The sequence below is a fragment of the Biomphalaria glabrata genome, chromosome 15, assembly GCF_947242115.1.
Source record: "Biomphalaria glabrata chromosome 15, xgBioGlab47.1, whole genome shotgun sequence".
In the NCBI taxonomy this organism is placed as follows: domain Eukaryota; kingdom Metazoa; phylum Mollusca; class Gastropoda; family Planorbidae; genus Biomphalaria; species Biomphalaria glabrata.
The window spans coordinates 30,251,431-30,269,594 of NC_074725.1; the positions used below are offsets into that span (position 1 = coordinate 30,251,431).

Below are 18,164 nucleotides of genomic sequence, written 5' to 3' on the forward strand. Positions count from 1 at the left end.
TTAAGAAATCATTGCATTATGTTTTTTGGGTTATCATAAGAAGGATATTTGTGGGTTTTTTTTTTCTGCACTTTTCTTGAGTTTTTAATTGTTTAATAACTATCTTGGCAAAGAAATTAATTTTGAATATTTCTTAGATATATGTTTAGGTGCTCCTCATTTTAAATCAATAAAAAAACAACAACAATGAACTTTTTCTCCTGGAGCTTCTAGTTGAGAAATCATTGCATTGTTTTTTGGGTTATCATAAGAAGGATATTTGTGTTTTTTTTTTCCCACACTTTTCTTGAGTTTTTAACAATAGCCCAGAAAGCTTTGTCTGGGTTGAGTTGTGGACAAGTGCTCAGAAAGCTTTGAAGCTTTGTGACAGTGTTAGGGTGGCAACAATTCTGGAACTGGTTGTGGGTGTCAAGCCTTAGACAGTTAACATCATGGGTTTGACCCTGCATGTGCTGCATTTTGACAGCCTCTTTCTAATTTTTATGTATGGCTAAAGAATGTGAGTTGAAATACTAAAACTGTCTGAGACATTTGTACCTCATAGAGCCTTGATTGGCCTCAGTGTTAAAGCTATATTATTTCTTAATTCCTAGTAGCTATGAGTCGACTTGGTATACTCTGTCTAGTTGTTTCGTTGCTGCATTTCAAAGGGTTTTAATTCGCCTTCTGTGTCTCACTTCATTATCCCAGGGGCTATGAGTGGCGGTGGTAACACTGTATGCAAAGGTAAAATGGGATCTGCTGCCGTCTCTGATGTTGACCCTAAAGATGTTGCAGAGATGGAGAAGACTTTAGAACAGGTCAGTTGTTTTCTTTCTTTTCGTAAGCTTTGTTCCCTTTAGTTTTATGTAAATATTTGTACCTGAAAAACCAGTTATCTTTTAACGTTATTTCAATCCATTCAGCTGAATGGGGAATCGGCAACACTGCGGCAGAGGAAGTTCAAGCTAGAGGACACAATAGCCCAGCAGGAAAAAGATCTGACCATTCTGAAACACGATCTCAAGAAATTTACCATTGAACTTCAGGTAGACTTTAGTTTCTTGTATGCGGATTTAGAAAACCAGTTTTTGAAATTTAATATTGACATACTCATACATCATTTTTAAAATAAAGTTAAATTAAAAAGCCACATAGTACATACTACATAAAGTGGTTGATGAAGTTATGGTCCAGATATTATCTAATTAATGTAATAAAAATCCCCCCCCCCTCCCCCCCGGCCCGAAAAAAATAAATATTTTTATATATATATTTTTATTAAAGAACTGTTAAAGTGTGTTCTAGTATGTAAAATCTACTTATGATATTCCAAAATTTGTGTTCTTTTAAAATAAATTAAGTATTTATATTATATCAACATACATATAAACATTAAAAAAAATATCTAGTTTGTGGGGCTGGTGTATCTGCATGTAAAGGTAGTCATTCCAAGCATGGCTATTTGTGTAATGTAATATGTGAGTAGACTGACCCAGACTGAGTGCCTAATCTGGTTTATTTTATGACTATTTACCACTATTTCTAAGTTTAAAAAAACCCAAACAATACCCAAAATGTTGTAGTCACTTAACTCTCTTTGTCGTTTCTTGAAAATGAGCATGTGTAATGTAAGCACAACACATGGCCTGTCAGGATTAATAAAGAATTCATTAGACTTAGTCTTTCTTACAAAGTTATATTAACTCACTCTGTCTGTCTGTATGCCTGTTTGTCTGGCATGATTCTTTTACAAAGTTTTTTTTTCTCCCACTTCCCATTCTCGGATCAAGTTGAAACTTTGCGCTATTATTCTTAGTCAATAACGATACATGAATCAATAAAAAAAAATTAACCAGTTTGTAAATTACTTTGTTAAAATTAGGAATGTTCTGAAATGCAATCTAGGGCTAATGATGTGAAGTTTAATGTTTTGATGGCTGACAATCGATGAGGTGTCATACGGCCAGCATAACAACCAACCACCTTTACTTCACCCATTAGTTTTAATTAATTAATTTTGTTTGTATAGAAAAGGGGATATAAATCTTGTAGCATTAAGAGAAAATGGCTTTAATTAAGCGTTTCTTTAAAAAGTATTTATATTTTGTGTGTGTGTCTTTGTCCTTGTAGGGTCTGAAAGAACAAATTTCTGCCCTGAGGAAGCAGCAGAAAGAACAAGAAACTTTGATGAGTTCTATTGTGGTAGATCAAAACAAGCTGAACAGTCTGCAAGCAGTGGTAGACAGGTGTAGGAAAGGTAATGCCCCTTGTTTGACAATTGCAGTTAAAGTTAGGATTAAAAAAAATAATTTTGTTTATTAAAGTGGGCAATTTAAAAAAAAAGTTTTGGGGCTTTTAAAGTAATATTATTGACTTCATCTTAAGGTCCAGGCAGCTGAAACTTTGTTTCAAAAATTAATTTGATGATTGTGTCTATAGGTTATGAGTTCCTCACCTCTTGTGTGCTGAATTCCCCCCTTCCACCCCCCCACCCCCCCAACCAGCATACATTTCTGATGCATTTTTGACATACATTTTTTTGTCTTTATTTTTTTTTAACTATATTTTTTTTAACACTCCCTGGTGCACTGAAATCTTGAAAGGGAGCATTCTGTTAAGGGAGTATATTGTGGTTCTGTGTCACAGTGTCTCAATACTCTCTCACTGCATCGGTTCTTCTGTTGAAATTGTAGCTAACATGAAACTTGCCAAGCTCTGTAAGCAGTTTAAATCATGAAACCATTAAAAACAATTTAGAAAATGAAAATCTTTCTGGATATAAGAAGTCTTTCATATTACATATTCTTCAAATCACAAGGTTACTGTTAGTAGATTTGGTTTGAATAAGTTTTTCTATCCAGTAGTGGTAAAGTTTCTGTTTCTTCTTTCAGACTATGAAAAAGTTGCCAACACAGCGCATGTTCTGGAGGAGGAGATAAAAGAGTAAGTCTGTTCAATCAAATGTTTTCATGGGGGGAGGGTAAAGAAATGTACCAGAGGACAGGGAGTCTCAATTTTTAACCCAGTAGTGGTTGAAGATTTATCATTCTTGATTCTAGGATTGTACAGGGAGAGCTCTAGTTGTAAATGCAGAACTCTTCCCCTTAAAAACAAAGCTAATCTATTTTCTAAAATATTTTTCTTGTTTTGACTTCAGGCTTCACAACCAGATCCTCGACATCGGTGGTGCTAAACTTAGTGCTGTCCAGACTCGACTAAAAGCCATAAAGAATGACATTGACAAAATTGTTGGTCAGATAACAAAGAACACAGTTGGAGTTAAAACGTCAGAAAGGTATGTTGGCAAATGATTAAGACAATTAGGCTTAGCTCTACTTTTCTTGCTAAAGACAATCTCTAGACTTTCATCTATCCCTTAGGCTCTTGAACTGTTGGGGCAACACACAAGATCTGTTGACCATCTTTCTCAATTCCTCTGTTTTATGCCTTGTGAACTTTCCTTTTTTAAAAATTCATATCTTCTGGTTGAAATAAAAACGTTCCCTTACATAAAGTTCCCATTTTCAGACCTTGTGGTCTATAGGGCAGATGGTGTTAACGTCATCTGTTTGTGTGGCTTATGGTGTCATGTGGCCAGCACAACGATCAACCGCCTCTACTTTTCCCCAACGAATGTCAGGTACCCATTAGAGCTGGGTGGACTCAGAGGCGCCCTAAAGATCCCGAAAGTAAAAACTCCCAGTCTTCACCGGGGTTTGGAGCTGGGACCACCAGTTCGGAATCCAAGCGCTTTACCGCTCAGCCATCGCACCTCCTCCCTTAAAAGATCAGAACATAATGACTTTTTCCTTGTTTTTTTTTTTCTTTGTTTCTTTACTCTCATCTGTCAGATACATTTTGTATTGATTTTAGTGACTAATTAATAATAACAAAAATATATAGTATAAATGAATAAACAGAGTTTGTCTTCTTGCCTAGAAATTTAAAACGAGTCCAAGAAAAGGTTGCCTCCCTCAAAGATGAAATTGAGGAAACTCTGCAGTTGATTGTGACTCTAACCCAACAGCTGAAAGACAATGAAGGGGAGGGCACCAATCTACTTCAGCTCTATGAGAAAGCTCAAGTAAGTATCCTGAAAAAAAAAATTAAAAAGTTATGGCCCTTTAGTTAACACTTTATTGCATCATATCTTTCTAAATGAACCTTCTTTTTAAAAGACACTGATTTGATAGTTAGCACAACTATTTAGCTCTAGGAAATTTTTTTTAAACATTGAACGTTGCATGATGTACAGTAGTCTTTCATTATTCAAGGTAAAATTTGAAGTCTTAGACATTTCTACTCAAGCCTTGCATTTCAGCTTCACATTGTGTAAGTAAAGTTCCCCTTTCAGACCTTGTGATCTATGGGGGCGATGATGTAAAAGCCATCTATTTCTAGGTACCACAGTTAACGAGGGTGTCATGTGGCTAGCGCAACAACCAACCGCCTTTACTTTGCTCCAACTAATGTCATTTACCCATATTAGGTGGACTGGACTAAACTGTCCTAAAGATCCAGAAAGTAAAAATCCCAGTCTTCACCAGGATTCAAACCTGGTACTCCGGTTTGGAAGCCAAGGGCTTTACCACTCAGCCACCACTACTCCAAAACTGAAGTTCCTCTTTCAGACCTTGCGATCTATAGGGCAGATAATGTTAACATCAGTCTGTTTCTTTGGTCAACTGTTAACAAACTTTCCCCAATTAAAATCAGGTTTTCATTAAAAATCCTGAAATTCTAAATCCCAGTCTTCACCCAGATTCGACCCAGGACACCAGCCAAGTGCTTAACCAATCAGCCCCCACACCCCCCCCTTTTTTTTTTTCCGCCTTTTGTAGTTCTGCTAATTTGTTTTGCAGTCTGTGATATCATATGTGAGCTTGTTTACTTTCACTGTGCAGGGTGCAAGTTGGTTAATGAAATGTTGTTTTTTTTCCTCCTAAAGGCGGACGTGAAAGAGAAAGAGGGAACACTGGGAGCTATGAAAAAGGAGGTGGAAGAGTTAGAGGAGCACGAGTCGGACTTGGCCAAGGATGGAGTGGACTTTCAACATGAGCTGGAGAAGTACGAAACACTTCTTAAAGAAAACAAGAGTAAAATCAAACATTGGAGGAAAGAGGTGAGTGGAAGTTTTGACTCACAATATCCAGTCAGTCAGCTGGCTCAACTATTCAGTCTGTATTGGACAGCCAAAAAGTTTTCTATTAGCCATAATATAGTTTGTAATTGTCTTTTTTTAAAACAAAACAATGGCCTGCCCATGTTGGTTGGGAAAAGACTGTATTTAAGAATGGGAAAAAAATTGATTCCATTCTGTCAGCTACATATATGATGAGATAATGTTTTGTTTCTGGTTATATATGAAAGAGTTACATTCCTTTGTTGATGTCCTCCCAGGGTTTATTAATAGTACACACTTATGTTTTTGTCTTGTTATTATCAAAATTTGGATTTTATTAACTAGTATCATTACAAGTTTATTTGTATTTTAGAATTTTTGTAAATTCTGGTCATTTATATCTGGTGACTTAAGTTTTACACTTGTACATGTGGCCTTAGCCTGGTCAAAAGTATTTTCAAGTGGATTATCTCCAATTACTATATTGGTTGAAATGGTAATGTTTCATGAGTACCTAATCACGCTGTACAAAGATTCTGGCAGTGTTGACTGTCTGTCTTCTTAAATATCGATATATTTTTTTTTACTACTTAGGTTATGTAGGGGCAGGTAATACATGTGAAAAAGATTATTGTTACTACTCTGGTTACTGCTTCGTTATCATATTCGTTATTTGCCTGCGCTGGATGTGGTTAAATTTGTAGGTCGCTGCTAGGGCTGCACAGCCTTGGGAAGTACTGCATTGCTCATTAATATTTGGACTCAAAAACAAGCCATATTATTATTATTATTATATGCATTTTGTCCCATAGGAGATATTTTTTTCCCTTTGCAACTCTTGTGACCTAAGAGCCAAATTCTTGATACACATCCATGGTCATATATTGGGCAGTTGCAATAACCGGACACCTCATTGTAATAACCTGACACCTCATCCTTCTTCCTACTTCTGGTATGTGATGCAGGACCCTTACTTCATGCTTGACCTATTTTGTGCTTGCTATTTTCTCCTAACTGTTGGTTTCTATACCAGTGTTTCACAAAACTGTGTTCCTTCCTCAAGGCCTGAATAGGTGTTCTACAAACAACTGGAATACTTAAGTATTAGGGCACCCATGAATTAACCTCTCTTCAAAAAATTAGCAAAGTGTTCCAATAATTTCTGAGAATATGCAAAGTGTTTCATTAAGGACAGAGTTTGGGAAACACTGTTCTATACATAATTATTTCCTTAGACAAGAGCAACTTGTATGTTAAACACCAGCCAACATATAAAATGCATGTCTTTGATCTTGCAGATGAGTTTGTTAAAATTAACGCCCACTAGTCTTGAGGAGGAACGGGCAGGGCTGACGTTGCCGACACTAAGTGAGGAGGAGCTACAGAGGTTAAACAGACAGGAAGTGCAGATGGGTATCACCGTACAGGAGGAGAAGCTATCTTCCATGAAGCCAAACATGGCTGCCATTGCTGAATATAGGAAAAAGGTGTGTTTTTAATTGTAGTTGGATTTGATGTGTGGAAATTCATGTGGTGCAGGTAAAATCTCAGAAAACTTCTATCCAATCTAATAAATGCAGGATAATTTATACTAATTGTTCAACCTTTTCTGTCTTTACATTTAAAAAAAAAATTAATGTTACCTTCAGATGGAAATAAAAAACTGTTGGGGAATAGGTAAAAGAGGTCGGTCATTGTGCTGGCCACATGACACCCTTGCTAACCATTAGCTATAGAAACAGATGAGGTTTACATTTTCTGCCCTTGTAGGATAACAAGGTCTTTAAGGAGGACTTTACTCTTTGCTTAGTATTTGGGAAATACACTTCTGTTTACTAATGCTGTTTCAGTATGGATTATTTTTTCATTGGTGTTAGAACTGACTTTCACAAAAGTATTAAAAGGAACTATTCTGGGACACACACACACACACTTGCTTGTTGTGACACACTCACATACTTTCGGTTTGCATTGATTAGGAAGAGCTGTACCTCCAAAGGGTCGGAGAACTCGACCAGATTACAAACTTCCGGGACGAGCAGAGAAGAAATCATGACAACCTTCGTAAACAGAGACTGGAGGAATTCATGGCTGGATTTCAGGTAAGGGTCTCAGTTTCCAATGCCTAAGTGAAATCTTATATCATAGATTTATCGCTTGTTCATTGTATGCAAAGTTTTAAATACAGATCAAAACGTGTTCTTGGTAATATATGGAAAGTTTGTTTTCCGCAGGTGATTACATATAAACTTAAGGAGATGTATCAGATGATAACACTGGGCGGTGACGCAGAGCTCGAGCTGGTGGACTCCCTAGACCCCTTTTCAGAGGGCATTGTCTTCAGGTAATGTATATCTTTCATTTGGCTATGGGCTGAACCAGTAATGTCAAACCTTTTTCAGCCAATAAACCAGTACCGAACCCCTGAAGTTTTTTTTAGGCCCTGTAGATAAAAGTTTTTATAGAAGGCTGGATATGATGAAGGTTGTGCATCACATTTTCTAGAGTAAGTCTATATTCAAAACTTGTATGTTTCTAGAGTAAGTCTATATTCAAAACTTATGTGTTTTTAGAGTAAGTCTAAATTCACAACTTTTAGTTGTATTCATGAGGTCTCTATAGTCTTATAAAAACATAGACTTTATGACTATAAAAGGTTATTATAGTTAGTAGAATTAAATTCCTGTCCGTTTGGTCCCATGAAGTTGGAACATAAGGGATTTTCATTATGTTTGCTGTGGTCGAATTGATAAGTAGGTCCTGCTTAAAGCAATGTAAGTTTTACTTGGGACAGAACCAGTGACTTGGCAGAATTTAAGTCATTGGTTAACATGCGTAACTAGATGCATGAAGTGTAGGAGATAATCTTATTTTTTGAAGTAACGTCTGTATTATATAAGATAAGATGTTATGGAATTATGTCATTTCCATCCATCTCACTGTTGCTACAGCCCATGGAGGTCTCCAGCCTGCTTCAGCACAACCTTCCATTCTGATCAGAATAATGTCCATTAGTTGTTGTCTTTTTTTTTATTCAAAAGAGGATATTTGGATTCCTGATAAAAAGTTACAGGATTTGGTGACTACAAATCACCTTATTAAACTGTTGGTCTAAACCAGTGATGTACAAAATACTGCCTGATGGCCACATCTGGCCCACTGAAACAATGACACAAAGTGTAGAACATCCCTTTCTCTCTCCTTCAAAAAAGATTGACAAATATATTTTGACCTATGTTAGGGCCCTGTATTGTTCTCTGATGTATTGGCGCCATAGCCATTTAACACTTTGATGTAAAATGTACCAGGAAAATTGAACAGATACTTTTTATGGAACATGATCATAAGCCGACATATTTGTTTCTAAAAGAATGTGTGGCTGATTTAAAAAAAAAACAGTAATATATAGACGTTATTATGAGACCAATATGGCGGTGGTCAAGCTAGCTTCAATGCTGCTCAAGTGTTAAGTAGGGAATCGAAGCCATTTTTCGACGCATAATAAAAAGAAGAACTTAAAATATTGATTAATGAAAGTACTAGATCCATGTGTTTCTTACAAAATAGTTTTGGGTCAATTTCATTTTATTACATTTTTGGTCATGTGGCCCACGACATGAGTGTCGGAAATTTAAATGGCCTGCAGGTCCCATCACTGGTCTAAACAATCTGTTCATATTCCATGCTGAACATTGCGCTAGTGTGCACCATAAGCATTTGTTTAACTCCATTAGGCAAAGCAGATAAAGCCAGCCCCTGTGAATCTTAGGTCTTGAAGTGTAACTGGAAACATGTTTAAACTTGTATCAAGGTTTTGACTTTCATTTTGTTTTTCCTGTCAACAGCGTGAGGCCACCGAGCAAGTCATGGAAGAATATTTCCAACTTGTCAGGAGGGGAGAAAACTCTGTCCTCCTTAGCCTTGGTCTTTGCCCTGCACCATTATAAGCCCACACCTTTCTACGTCATGGACGAGATTGACGCTGCCCTCGACTTTAAGAACGTCTCCATAGTAGCTAATTACATTAAGGTAAGTTTCTTCATTCCATTTGCATTCTTCCCCCCAAAAAATGTTCAGATTGTTGGTGACCAATGATAGGATTGTTGATACCAAGCTTTCTCAGTACGACTCCAGTAAACTCAACCAGATGATTTGAAATTAGGTTCAAATCTTCAAAAAAAAAAAGTTTTTGGGAACAGCTGCGGTTTCAAAAGTTAAAATGGCTTTGTTGTTCTAGATGCAAGTCAGGTAATAACTGGTTTAGTTTTCAGATTTTTTCGTCCACTGCAAGTGGGAGAATTGGTGACAGGGGAGTGGCAGACAGACTAATGATCCATAAATGGCTCTTAAAATTTATTTTTTTTTACTTAGAAACAATTATCCTTTGCTAATAGCAAATCTGATGTGATATTGTGCATAAATTTGAAGCTACTGTACTTGAAGAAAACTTGTAACTCAATATCATGTTGCAGACCTGCCTACCAAAAAAAGTCCAAATGCGTAACACTTACGGTCAAAATGCGTATTTTGGCACCAGAATGCGTAACACTTACGTGATCCTCTATTTTGTCATATATATATATATATATATATTAGATGTCATGATTAGATCTACAATCTAAATCTAGATCAATAGAGATGAATCAGATGATATCTAGACTAGATCTGGATCTATGTCTATATAATGAATATAATCTACTCTAGATCTGGGCTCAAAAGTGTTACCGATGCCGTGGATCCGCTAGATCCAAACTTTCGTAGGCCTACCTTCATATTTGATCTATTCTATACTAAGACTAAGAATCTAGTCTAGATCTAGACTAGATGGTAGTAGATGTTATCGATCTAGATCTAGTCAATCTAAATTCTAAATCATACTAGTAACTAGATCTAGATCTATAACTAGTTTGTAGGGTAATGACTACTAATGTAGAGAATCATAACGTAATGACTAGCTAGACTCGAACTAGATCTATTCCTATATAACAAGTTATCTAGATTTTGTAGATCTAGAATCCAGATCTAGATCTAGACTAGATATCTACAATGTCACTCAATGTGTTTTGAATCGATAGCTCTTTGATTTTTTTTCTATACAAATGAATACGAGAATCAGGAATGCACCAACATAATTAATTTCTACTCATGAACTTACAAAAAAAAAAAAAAAAAGTCACGTTGGCCTATCAGCTAACTGACGGTACCAACCTGGTACCAGCCCGCCACTCCCTCACTCACGCATTCTTCATTTCTAGATATCTAATTGCTATTAAGTACCAATCAACGTATAGATCTGGGCACATTGTGTTCACCCCACCTTTTCCGTTTCGCCCCTCTCCCCACAGGTGGGCTTAGCGTGACCTCCGTGACCGCTTGTAAGCTAGTCTAGAGAGGAGAAAAAAAAAAGCATACGAAATGCGTAACGCAACGGGTTAAATGCGTATTTGCGTACTGGCGGTCATTTTTAGGAGATTTTGCGTAATGGTAGGCAGGTCTGATGTTGCATGTTAACTGAGGTCTTTTTCAATAGTAAATGCATTAAGGCCATTTAACTGGTGTCACTTGTTAATCAAATGATAGTTTCCACATCTTTTCATTATGGAGCTTTTGATTGCAATAGATTTTATATTTATATATATATATAATATATATGTCTGTCTGCGAGTCCTGAGAAAAATTAGTTTTTTCTCTTTGATATAAAGACACTGTATTATAATTTTTACAAATTTAATGTCTATTTTTACTTGTTGATTTTGTACTACTCTAAACCATAATTAATTTATTTTTTCTTCAATATATTACAAAGGCAGTGTTACTATTTAATTAATTGTAGTATATACAAAGACATTACCACTTTTCCTCTTGATGTTGTAAATCTATCATTTCTGTTAATTGTTACCTCCCACTTTTTGTTTTGGTATATCTGAGGTTGTAGTTTCCTCTTTCTTGGGGCAGATGATGTAAAAGATCATCTTTTTCTGTGGCCCACAATTAAGGAGGTGCACAATGACCAACTGTCTTTACTTTTTTTCCCCAACTAATGTCGGGTGAGCTGGGGAAACTCAAGAGGCGCCCTGAAATTAAAAAATCTCAGTCTTCACCAGGATTCAAACCAAGGACCACTTCAATTCGATAGCCAAGCGCTTTACCACTCAGCCACGACGTTACGAATGTTACTTTAAAATTCTAATTTTCGCTTCCATTCCTCAGGAGCGCACAAAAAATGCACAGTTTATCATCATCTCCCTGAGGAACAACATGTTTGAGTTGGCAGACCGGCTGATAGGCATCTACAAGACGCACAACTGCACTAAATCTGTCACCCTGAACCCCAGCAAACTTCTGGATGATTTCAGTAATAGGATACGGGAGATCCATAATGTTGACATCAATAACTATTAATTTACTGCTCTAAACTTGTTTCTTGTACATAACTTTAATTCTGTTGACATCAATAATGATTAATTCACTGTTTTTTTTCTTGTTTCTTGTACATTACTTTGATACAGTTGAAGGAATAAACCATGGCTGTCTAGCAGCTGTTTGAATCTGTACAGCTTGAGGGAAATTTTTAATGAATATTTATGTTACATAGTATTTTCAAAGTGAAAGAGTTATATATTATTTCTACCAATTTTAAAGTCCTTCAGACAGAAATGTGTTAAGAGACCTGACAGTTAATATAAGCCTTACAGCTGGAGCCCTTGATGGATGTTATTATTATTATTATTATAGCTTTTTTATATAGCATGCTCAGAGTGCTTTTGGTCCAATCTCATTTGTGGACCAGTGGGGGGGAGGGGGTATCTAGGAGTTGGTTTTCCGAGCTGCCTTTTGGCGCTCAGTAAACACAACTCTGCCCGAGTCGGGTGTCGAACCTCGAGCCCCCTTCTAGGTAGCCAAGTTCAAGTGCACTTAGCCTCTTGACCATGCTTCCCACATAAGTTTTGTTAAGAGACCTGACAGTTATTATAAGCCTTACAGCTGGAGCCCTTGATGGATGTTAGAAAAACTAAAACAATTTGGTGGTATCATGTTTTACCATACTTCTTGGTATTTGTTTATTGTACAGATTGTATCAGTTATAAAACATGAACTCGGTATAAAGTCTTTGTTTCATTAATGTATTTATTAATTAATGACTTATCCTGTGAAAACACAAAATTCAACACACAATCATATCACATTCAAAAAGAGAAATATGGCATTCTGTTGAGTAAGTACATCACAGAGGAAGGACAAAAAGATTGAACTTAATTGTCAGGTTGAAAAATCAATGACCAAAAAATATAAGAGGAAACCAACAACCAAACCTATCTGGGGCTAACAATTTCTCAACTTGAAGCTATTGAAAGTTTGGTCACTTAAAAGAGTTATCTTTAATATCTAATCAATAAGACTGGTCCATGGATATAATGAACAAGCTTGTAAATGAATTTGTAAAATAAATTCTCCAAGTATAAGGAAGGCAGAAATAATGCCATCTGTTCTTATGCCATCGTCTGGGAATTGAATGTAGCTTTGTGACTACAAGAAATGATCCATTGGGTCTCCTGACACAGGAAACATTCTAGAAGTTGCTGACTACTTTGTGCAATCATTAAGACACTTTAAGTATCCAAGCTTCATGGTAAACACACATAAGTACTAGAGAACCACAAAGATATATCAATACAGGTATAAATTTAAAACAAAAATGATACAAGTACATGCAGTTAACTTGGTAGAAAGACTTTAATTCAAATGTTGCATTTTTCACACAAAAAGCTAACTTTTGAACTGGTACAGGTAACTCAAATTCACCTACCAAAGTTCAATCCCCTGACATAACAGCAGATCTAGGGTTAAAAGTCTAAATATATGCCATGATTGATTCTATCACTAAGCTGACGACTGCAAGGAAAAAATACTGTTGAAAGAACTAAGATCATTGTTTTTTATCATCTAAATAAATGCTATTCAATGTCATTTTTATTTTTACTTTGGTTTTGCCAGAAAAAAGCATCAGAATATTGAAATATTTAAGAAAGAGGTTTTTGGCGGAGAATCAGTATCTTATGTCATCAAATATATGTATACTTTGGCATATAGATCTTATTTTTAAGATTGGCATTAGTGAATAGGAGATCACATTCAACTTGCTGATTGTTTATGTTATCTCTCATCAGAAATAGCTGGTCAGGGCAAAGAATGGTCAGACATCACTCTCATAAATACAAACTGTCCAACTGAGCTTTGTGACTATCCACTTATTTAAGCAACAGCTTCTTAACCCTATGTGGTACTAGCCTAATGTTTTCTATTATCCTTACAGATACTTGTCAGACCTGTACATTATTAATGTTGAGAAATGCTGGAGTAGTCAACATTTAAAAGAAAAAAAGAAAAAAAAAGAGGTCCCTATGTCAATGGAATTTTACCACCTCACACATTGTACATGTAGCAAAGAATATAAATATATACATCTGTTTCTACTGCCCACTTCACTAGATCAGGAATGAAATGGTTCTAGAACCAAAATCCACTTATGTTGTTCAATACTTAAAACCTAAGTTCATTTTTTTAAATTTTAATGTTCCTAGCCCGATATAACGCAAACAGGGACATAGTCATTAAACAGGGCGCCACACCTTCATGGAGGGAATCTCAGGGCAGTGGGGATTAGCTGGTAGGTAGAGGTTGCATTAATGGAGACAGATCTCTATGGACACAACTAGCCACCCGGATGTGCTGGATGGTCTAAGTAAGACTTAACAATAAAGTCTAACTGAATAACATTTGGTCCAGCATTGAAAAATTCCTCTGGTCACAGGTAAAACAGCATGGGGGATATGGGTATCTTTCAAAGTAAAGGCAATTGGACACTGGCACTTGTGTCTAGGAAGAGATGTAGCCAAATAAGCTGAAATCAACGTTCATCCTTTTAGAATACTATGATACCTGACATGTCTCCAGAATTATTTCACCCAGACAACTGTCAACAATATAACTTGCACTACACTACAAACATCCTGACACTAAACTAGTTATTCAACATTGTGTCACATCTCAGAGAAACAACTGGCCAGTTTTCACAGCTACAATTTATCAAAAAAAAAAAAAATTTCTTTATCACTTTGAGTTGAAAGCCTTGCGCCAACCCAATAGTTACTGGTTAGTTTTGATTTCTCTCTGATCTGTCGAGACCAAATCACTATGGAAGGCCTGAGCACTGACCTGTGATGTTGCAACCTGTGAGCAGTTTAAACCAATAGCTCACTGCCACATCACAGGTCTCAGTGAAATCTGGCCAGATTGTTTTTCTTTTTTAAAGGTATTTAAAAACAAAATATGAGGATGTCAATCAACAGAAACTTCAACAAGATATATTGGACCAAATATCATGTCTCAAATATGAGACAGGTTTTATTTCTTGTTTCTTTGCTGAGGGCAATGTACAATGATATCATCAACCTTAACATAACATTATTATAGACGTTGCCATAACAATAACAATCATGTAATGTTTTCTAAGTAACACTCAAATGGAATGTCCTCTCTGCTCAAGAAGCTAAGAAATTATTACTAAATTTTTATCACTCAGAATCGCACAAGACAGTAGATTGAGTGGTAGATCTTAGTGTAGCTGATTTCAAAACTCGTTAAAAATTCTTTGAATCAAATCTGAGAAGGCTTATCATTTTAAGTTACTTTTTTGTTTCCATGTTCAATAAAATAGAATTTGTTTTTAAGAAGCTTTTTAAGAAAATGAAAATAAATTAAAAGGCTAAAAAAAATAATTTCACCCAACAAAACCGGGATTAAGATTTAGGGAACCATTCATTCATAAGAATTCTTTGCATCTTGTCAACAAACAAAACAAAAAAATGTATATATAAATATATATAATTTTTTGTCATTACAATAAAAAATATCTTAAAAAAAAAAAAACCAACAAATTCATACATACATCAGAGGCACAAGAATCATTTTAAATATATAGTAAATCCATACAAGACAATGTTGATTCTAGTTTTACCACATACATCAAACTCTTCCATAAAAACACATTGGTTCCTGACAAACTGTTTAGGCTTCAGTCACGTCTGTATGGCTTCCTCTAGCTGACTTGATTAAGACTAGACTCTCATCCCCCTCGTCATTCTCATCATCACTAGTCCTATCATGGGGCTCAGTTTTTAGCATGGCCTTAGTCTCAGCCAAACTGGCCTCCTCTTCCGGTGAGGTGGGTGTCAGCAGCGCCGTCTGCTCCGTGTCGCTGGCAGAGGTGGCAGTGAGTGGCGTTACAGAACTGCTGTTGGTGCTGACGGCATCGGCCTTCTTGGCCCTGGCCCCCACCTCAGGAGCATCGCTGACGTCGTCTATCATCTTGAGGCTGTTTTCAATGTCTGTTATCTCATAGGTCAGGTCCGAAATGTCATAGCTTGTGTCAAGGTTGGTGGGCGAGTCAAGAGTGGAGTTCTGAGATTTGAATAACTTGGCGGGAACTCCATTAGCTGTTATATGCTTGGTCTCACTGTGTTGGAAAAAAAAAAGCAGAAATTAAAAAATATCTTCAAAAATTAAATTATTCTTACTGATGATACTTCAGATGCTGAAAAAAAAAAAAAAAAAAAAAGAAGTTGAAAGGTCAGATCAAAATGGAAAAGAAAAACGTTTCTAATACTTTTTCAAAAAGACAATACCTCCTTTACAGCTTATAGAGTGATTTAAAAAAAAATCTTAATAACTAAAGAATGCTAGATTAAAATACATTGAAACATTTGTGGCCAACAAGCTAGTTATTCTTTTCTCAGCAATATACATCAACTGTTGAATTTAAGGAAAATCTTTAGAGCCGTTTTTGAAACCTGCGTCCAGATTTCAGGCTCCACCCTCCACTTCAATACATTCTGGACCTTTCTTCCTTGAGATTATGAGCTTATACTTTCATGCAATCCTACAAGATCCTGAGCAGTTTCACAGGCAGAAAGGGACAAATTCCTCAAGGTAAACTAGATATAGGCCTACATGAAAAAATGATTAAAAAAAGCATGCTCAGTGCACTCAGGTCCAATATCTGTTGAGAACATGTGGGAGGAGGGGTATCTGGGAAGAAGAGGTATCTGGGAGGAAGGGGCATGTGGGAGGAAGAGATATCTGGGAACAAGTGATATCTGGGAGGAAGAGGTATCTGGGAGGAAGTGGTATCTGGGAGGAAGAGGTATCTGGGAGGAAGAGGTATCTGGGAGGAAGGGGCATGTGGGAGGAAGAGATATCTGGGAGGAAGTGGTATCTGGGAGGAAGAGGTATCTGGGAGGAAGGGGCATGTGGGAGGAAGAGGTATCTGGGAGGAAGAGATATCTGGGAGGAAGTGGTATCTGGGAGGAAGAGGTATCTGGGAGAAAGTTTCCAAGCGTCATTTGGGCAGACAGGAAACTCAACTCAGGTTGAATCCAAATTTAAAATTCCTGGACTTCAGGATATAAACTCAAGCTCAGATTGTTAGTGGTTTTATGTCACACAGCCACACAATGACAGTCTCAGGGTATCATCACTTATAAATTAAAAAAAAGGGGAGATAATTAAACTTGCTTTCATGACCAATCTATCATATAACAGAAATGTAGGACTAAGTGACCCACTTTTTCTTATCAGCTTCTCTGGCCAGTTCCAAGAGATGATCGAACTCCGCCTTGCCCAGCTGTTGCACCATCTCGTAGAAAAACCCATGGCCTTGAGACATCAGTTTGTAGGGTTTCTCAAACTCAACAATAAATCCATTGTCCAGTACCTGGGGACACAAAGAATGGCATGCGCGCTTGTACATACTAAGCATTCAAAACAGTCTGAGGTTTAAACCTAACAAAAAACGCAAAACAAACTTAGTGACTTAAATCTTGTTGAATAGCAGAAGGATCAGGACTTGTATGATCCAACCACCTCAGACAAACAGTTTGTTGGGATTACTTTACCTTCGGACACCAAGCAAGACTGCTCGACCATCTTTCTCCATTCCTCCCTTTCTTTTGCCTTAGTTAGAACCTCTTTCAATGGTAGACCCATCCATTCTTTTATATTGTGCTCCCATCCCTTTGTCTGCCTCTTCTTCTTTTTCCTGATACTGTTCCCTGAAGGAAGGTCTTTGCGAGCCCCGAAAATCTTGTAATATGGCCATAGATTTTTAAGGTTACATTTTTTTTTACTATACTTAGCAGGTCATCATGGGGTCTGATCGCACCAGTAACCCTGTCTCTCATCTATGCTGTCTTTAGACCACATTGTTGGGATAAGTAATGACAAAGACTGTTATAACTATACAATAGACTCACTGACCCCAGAAACAGTAAACTCTAGATCAAGAATATGAAAATGGTAACATTTAGTTGTCTACTAGCAGTTTGGTGCTACAAGTCAACATACTAGGCCAAACTTCCTGGAGAGTGATGATGAAAGAAAGGGATAAAATTCAGACTATCAGACAACACTCCAAAGCATGTCTCACTCACAGTTATCTCTTTAACTCTAACAGTGCGGGGTTACTCTTAGTGAGTAAATTTGCTAGCGCTGCTGGTGAAGACCTAGTTTCTCTTTATAATAAAATCAAATATGTTAAATTATATAATAAAATAAAAAGTTACATTAGTTTTAGTAACTCTAACAACCCTGCAGATTTTTGTTTGTTTAGAAAAACTAAAATGTTTCGATCAAAATAATTCGCAGTGAAAGAGTTAAGAATATCATGTAATAGAAACAAAGAAAACTACAAGATTGATCTTACCATGACTCTGTCCGAGTCAATGATGGTATGAAGCCTGTGAGCTATCGTCAGAACTGTGCATTCCCTGAACTTTGTGCGTATGGTCTGTTGAATGAGTTCATCAGTGCTGAAAACATAGAATGGACAAGAGTTTAATGAAGAACAGGATGGACAGATCAATGGGTTTATAAAAGAGACTTTTTAACAAATTAAACATACAACCAGTCTCTTGCTAATTTAGCTTGAAGCAGCAAATGTGTTAATATGTAGCACCTGATACAAATTAATATATTTCTGTGACATTGGGCCATTCAGACATAG

The 18,164-nt window shown here is 36.6% G+C and overlaps 2 protein-coding genes across 13 annotated transcripts in view; one reads left to right on the top strand and one right to left on the bottom strand.

Annotated features, from left to right (window-relative positions):
* LOC106062147 (structural maintenance of chromosomes protein 4-like) overlaps nucleotides 1-12,211 on the top strand; it is a 36,708-nt gene extending 24,497 nt beyond the window's left edge. Inside the window, exons 17-28 of the mRNA XM_056011983.1 lie at nucleotides 691-800; nucleotides 906-1,028; nucleotides 2,113-2,239; nucleotides 2,874-2,925; nucleotides 3,140-3,277; nucleotides 3,922-4,066; nucleotides 4,931-5,104; nucleotides 6,403-6,591; nucleotides 7,084-7,206; nucleotides 7,339-7,448; nucleotides 8,950-9,133; nucleotides 11,315-12,211. Coding sequence (XP_055867958.1) covers nucleotides 691-800; nucleotides 906-1,028; nucleotides 2,113-2,239; nucleotides 2,874-2,925; nucleotides 3,140-3,277; nucleotides 3,922-4,066; nucleotides 4,931-5,104; nucleotides 6,403-6,591; nucleotides 7,084-7,206; nucleotides 7,339-7,448; nucleotides 8,950-9,133; nucleotides 11,315-11,506 — 1,667 coding nt within the window. The 3' untranslated portion in view covers nucleotides 11,507-12,211. The remainder of the gene's footprint in view (nucleotides 1-690; nucleotides 801-905; nucleotides 1,029-2,112; nucleotides 2,240-2,873; nucleotides 2,926-3,139; nucleotides 3,278-3,921; nucleotides 4,067-4,930; nucleotides 5,105-6,402; nucleotides 6,592-7,083; nucleotides 7,207-7,338; nucleotides 7,449-8,949; nucleotides 9,134-11,314) is intronic.
* The window catches only part of LOC106062148 (ATP-binding cassette sub-family C member 4-like), a 103,472-nt gene continuing 97,519 nt past the window's right edge, over nucleotides 12,212-18,164 (bottom strand). For all 12 annotated transcript variants that reach the window (XM_056011971.1, XM_056011981.1, XM_056011979.1 and 9 more), the window contains 3 exons: nucleotides 17,865-17,970; nucleotides 16,729-16,877; nucleotides 12,212-15,620 (listed from right to left, as the gene is read on the bottom strand). In XM_056011971.1, coding sequence (XP_055867946.1) covers nucleotides 15,173-15,620; nucleotides 16,729-16,877; nucleotides 17,865-17,970 — 703 coding nt within the window. In that variant the 3' untranslated portion in view covers nucleotides 12,212-15,172. The remainder of the gene's footprint in view (nucleotides 15,621-16,728; nucleotides 16,878-17,864; nucleotides 17,971-18,164) is intronic.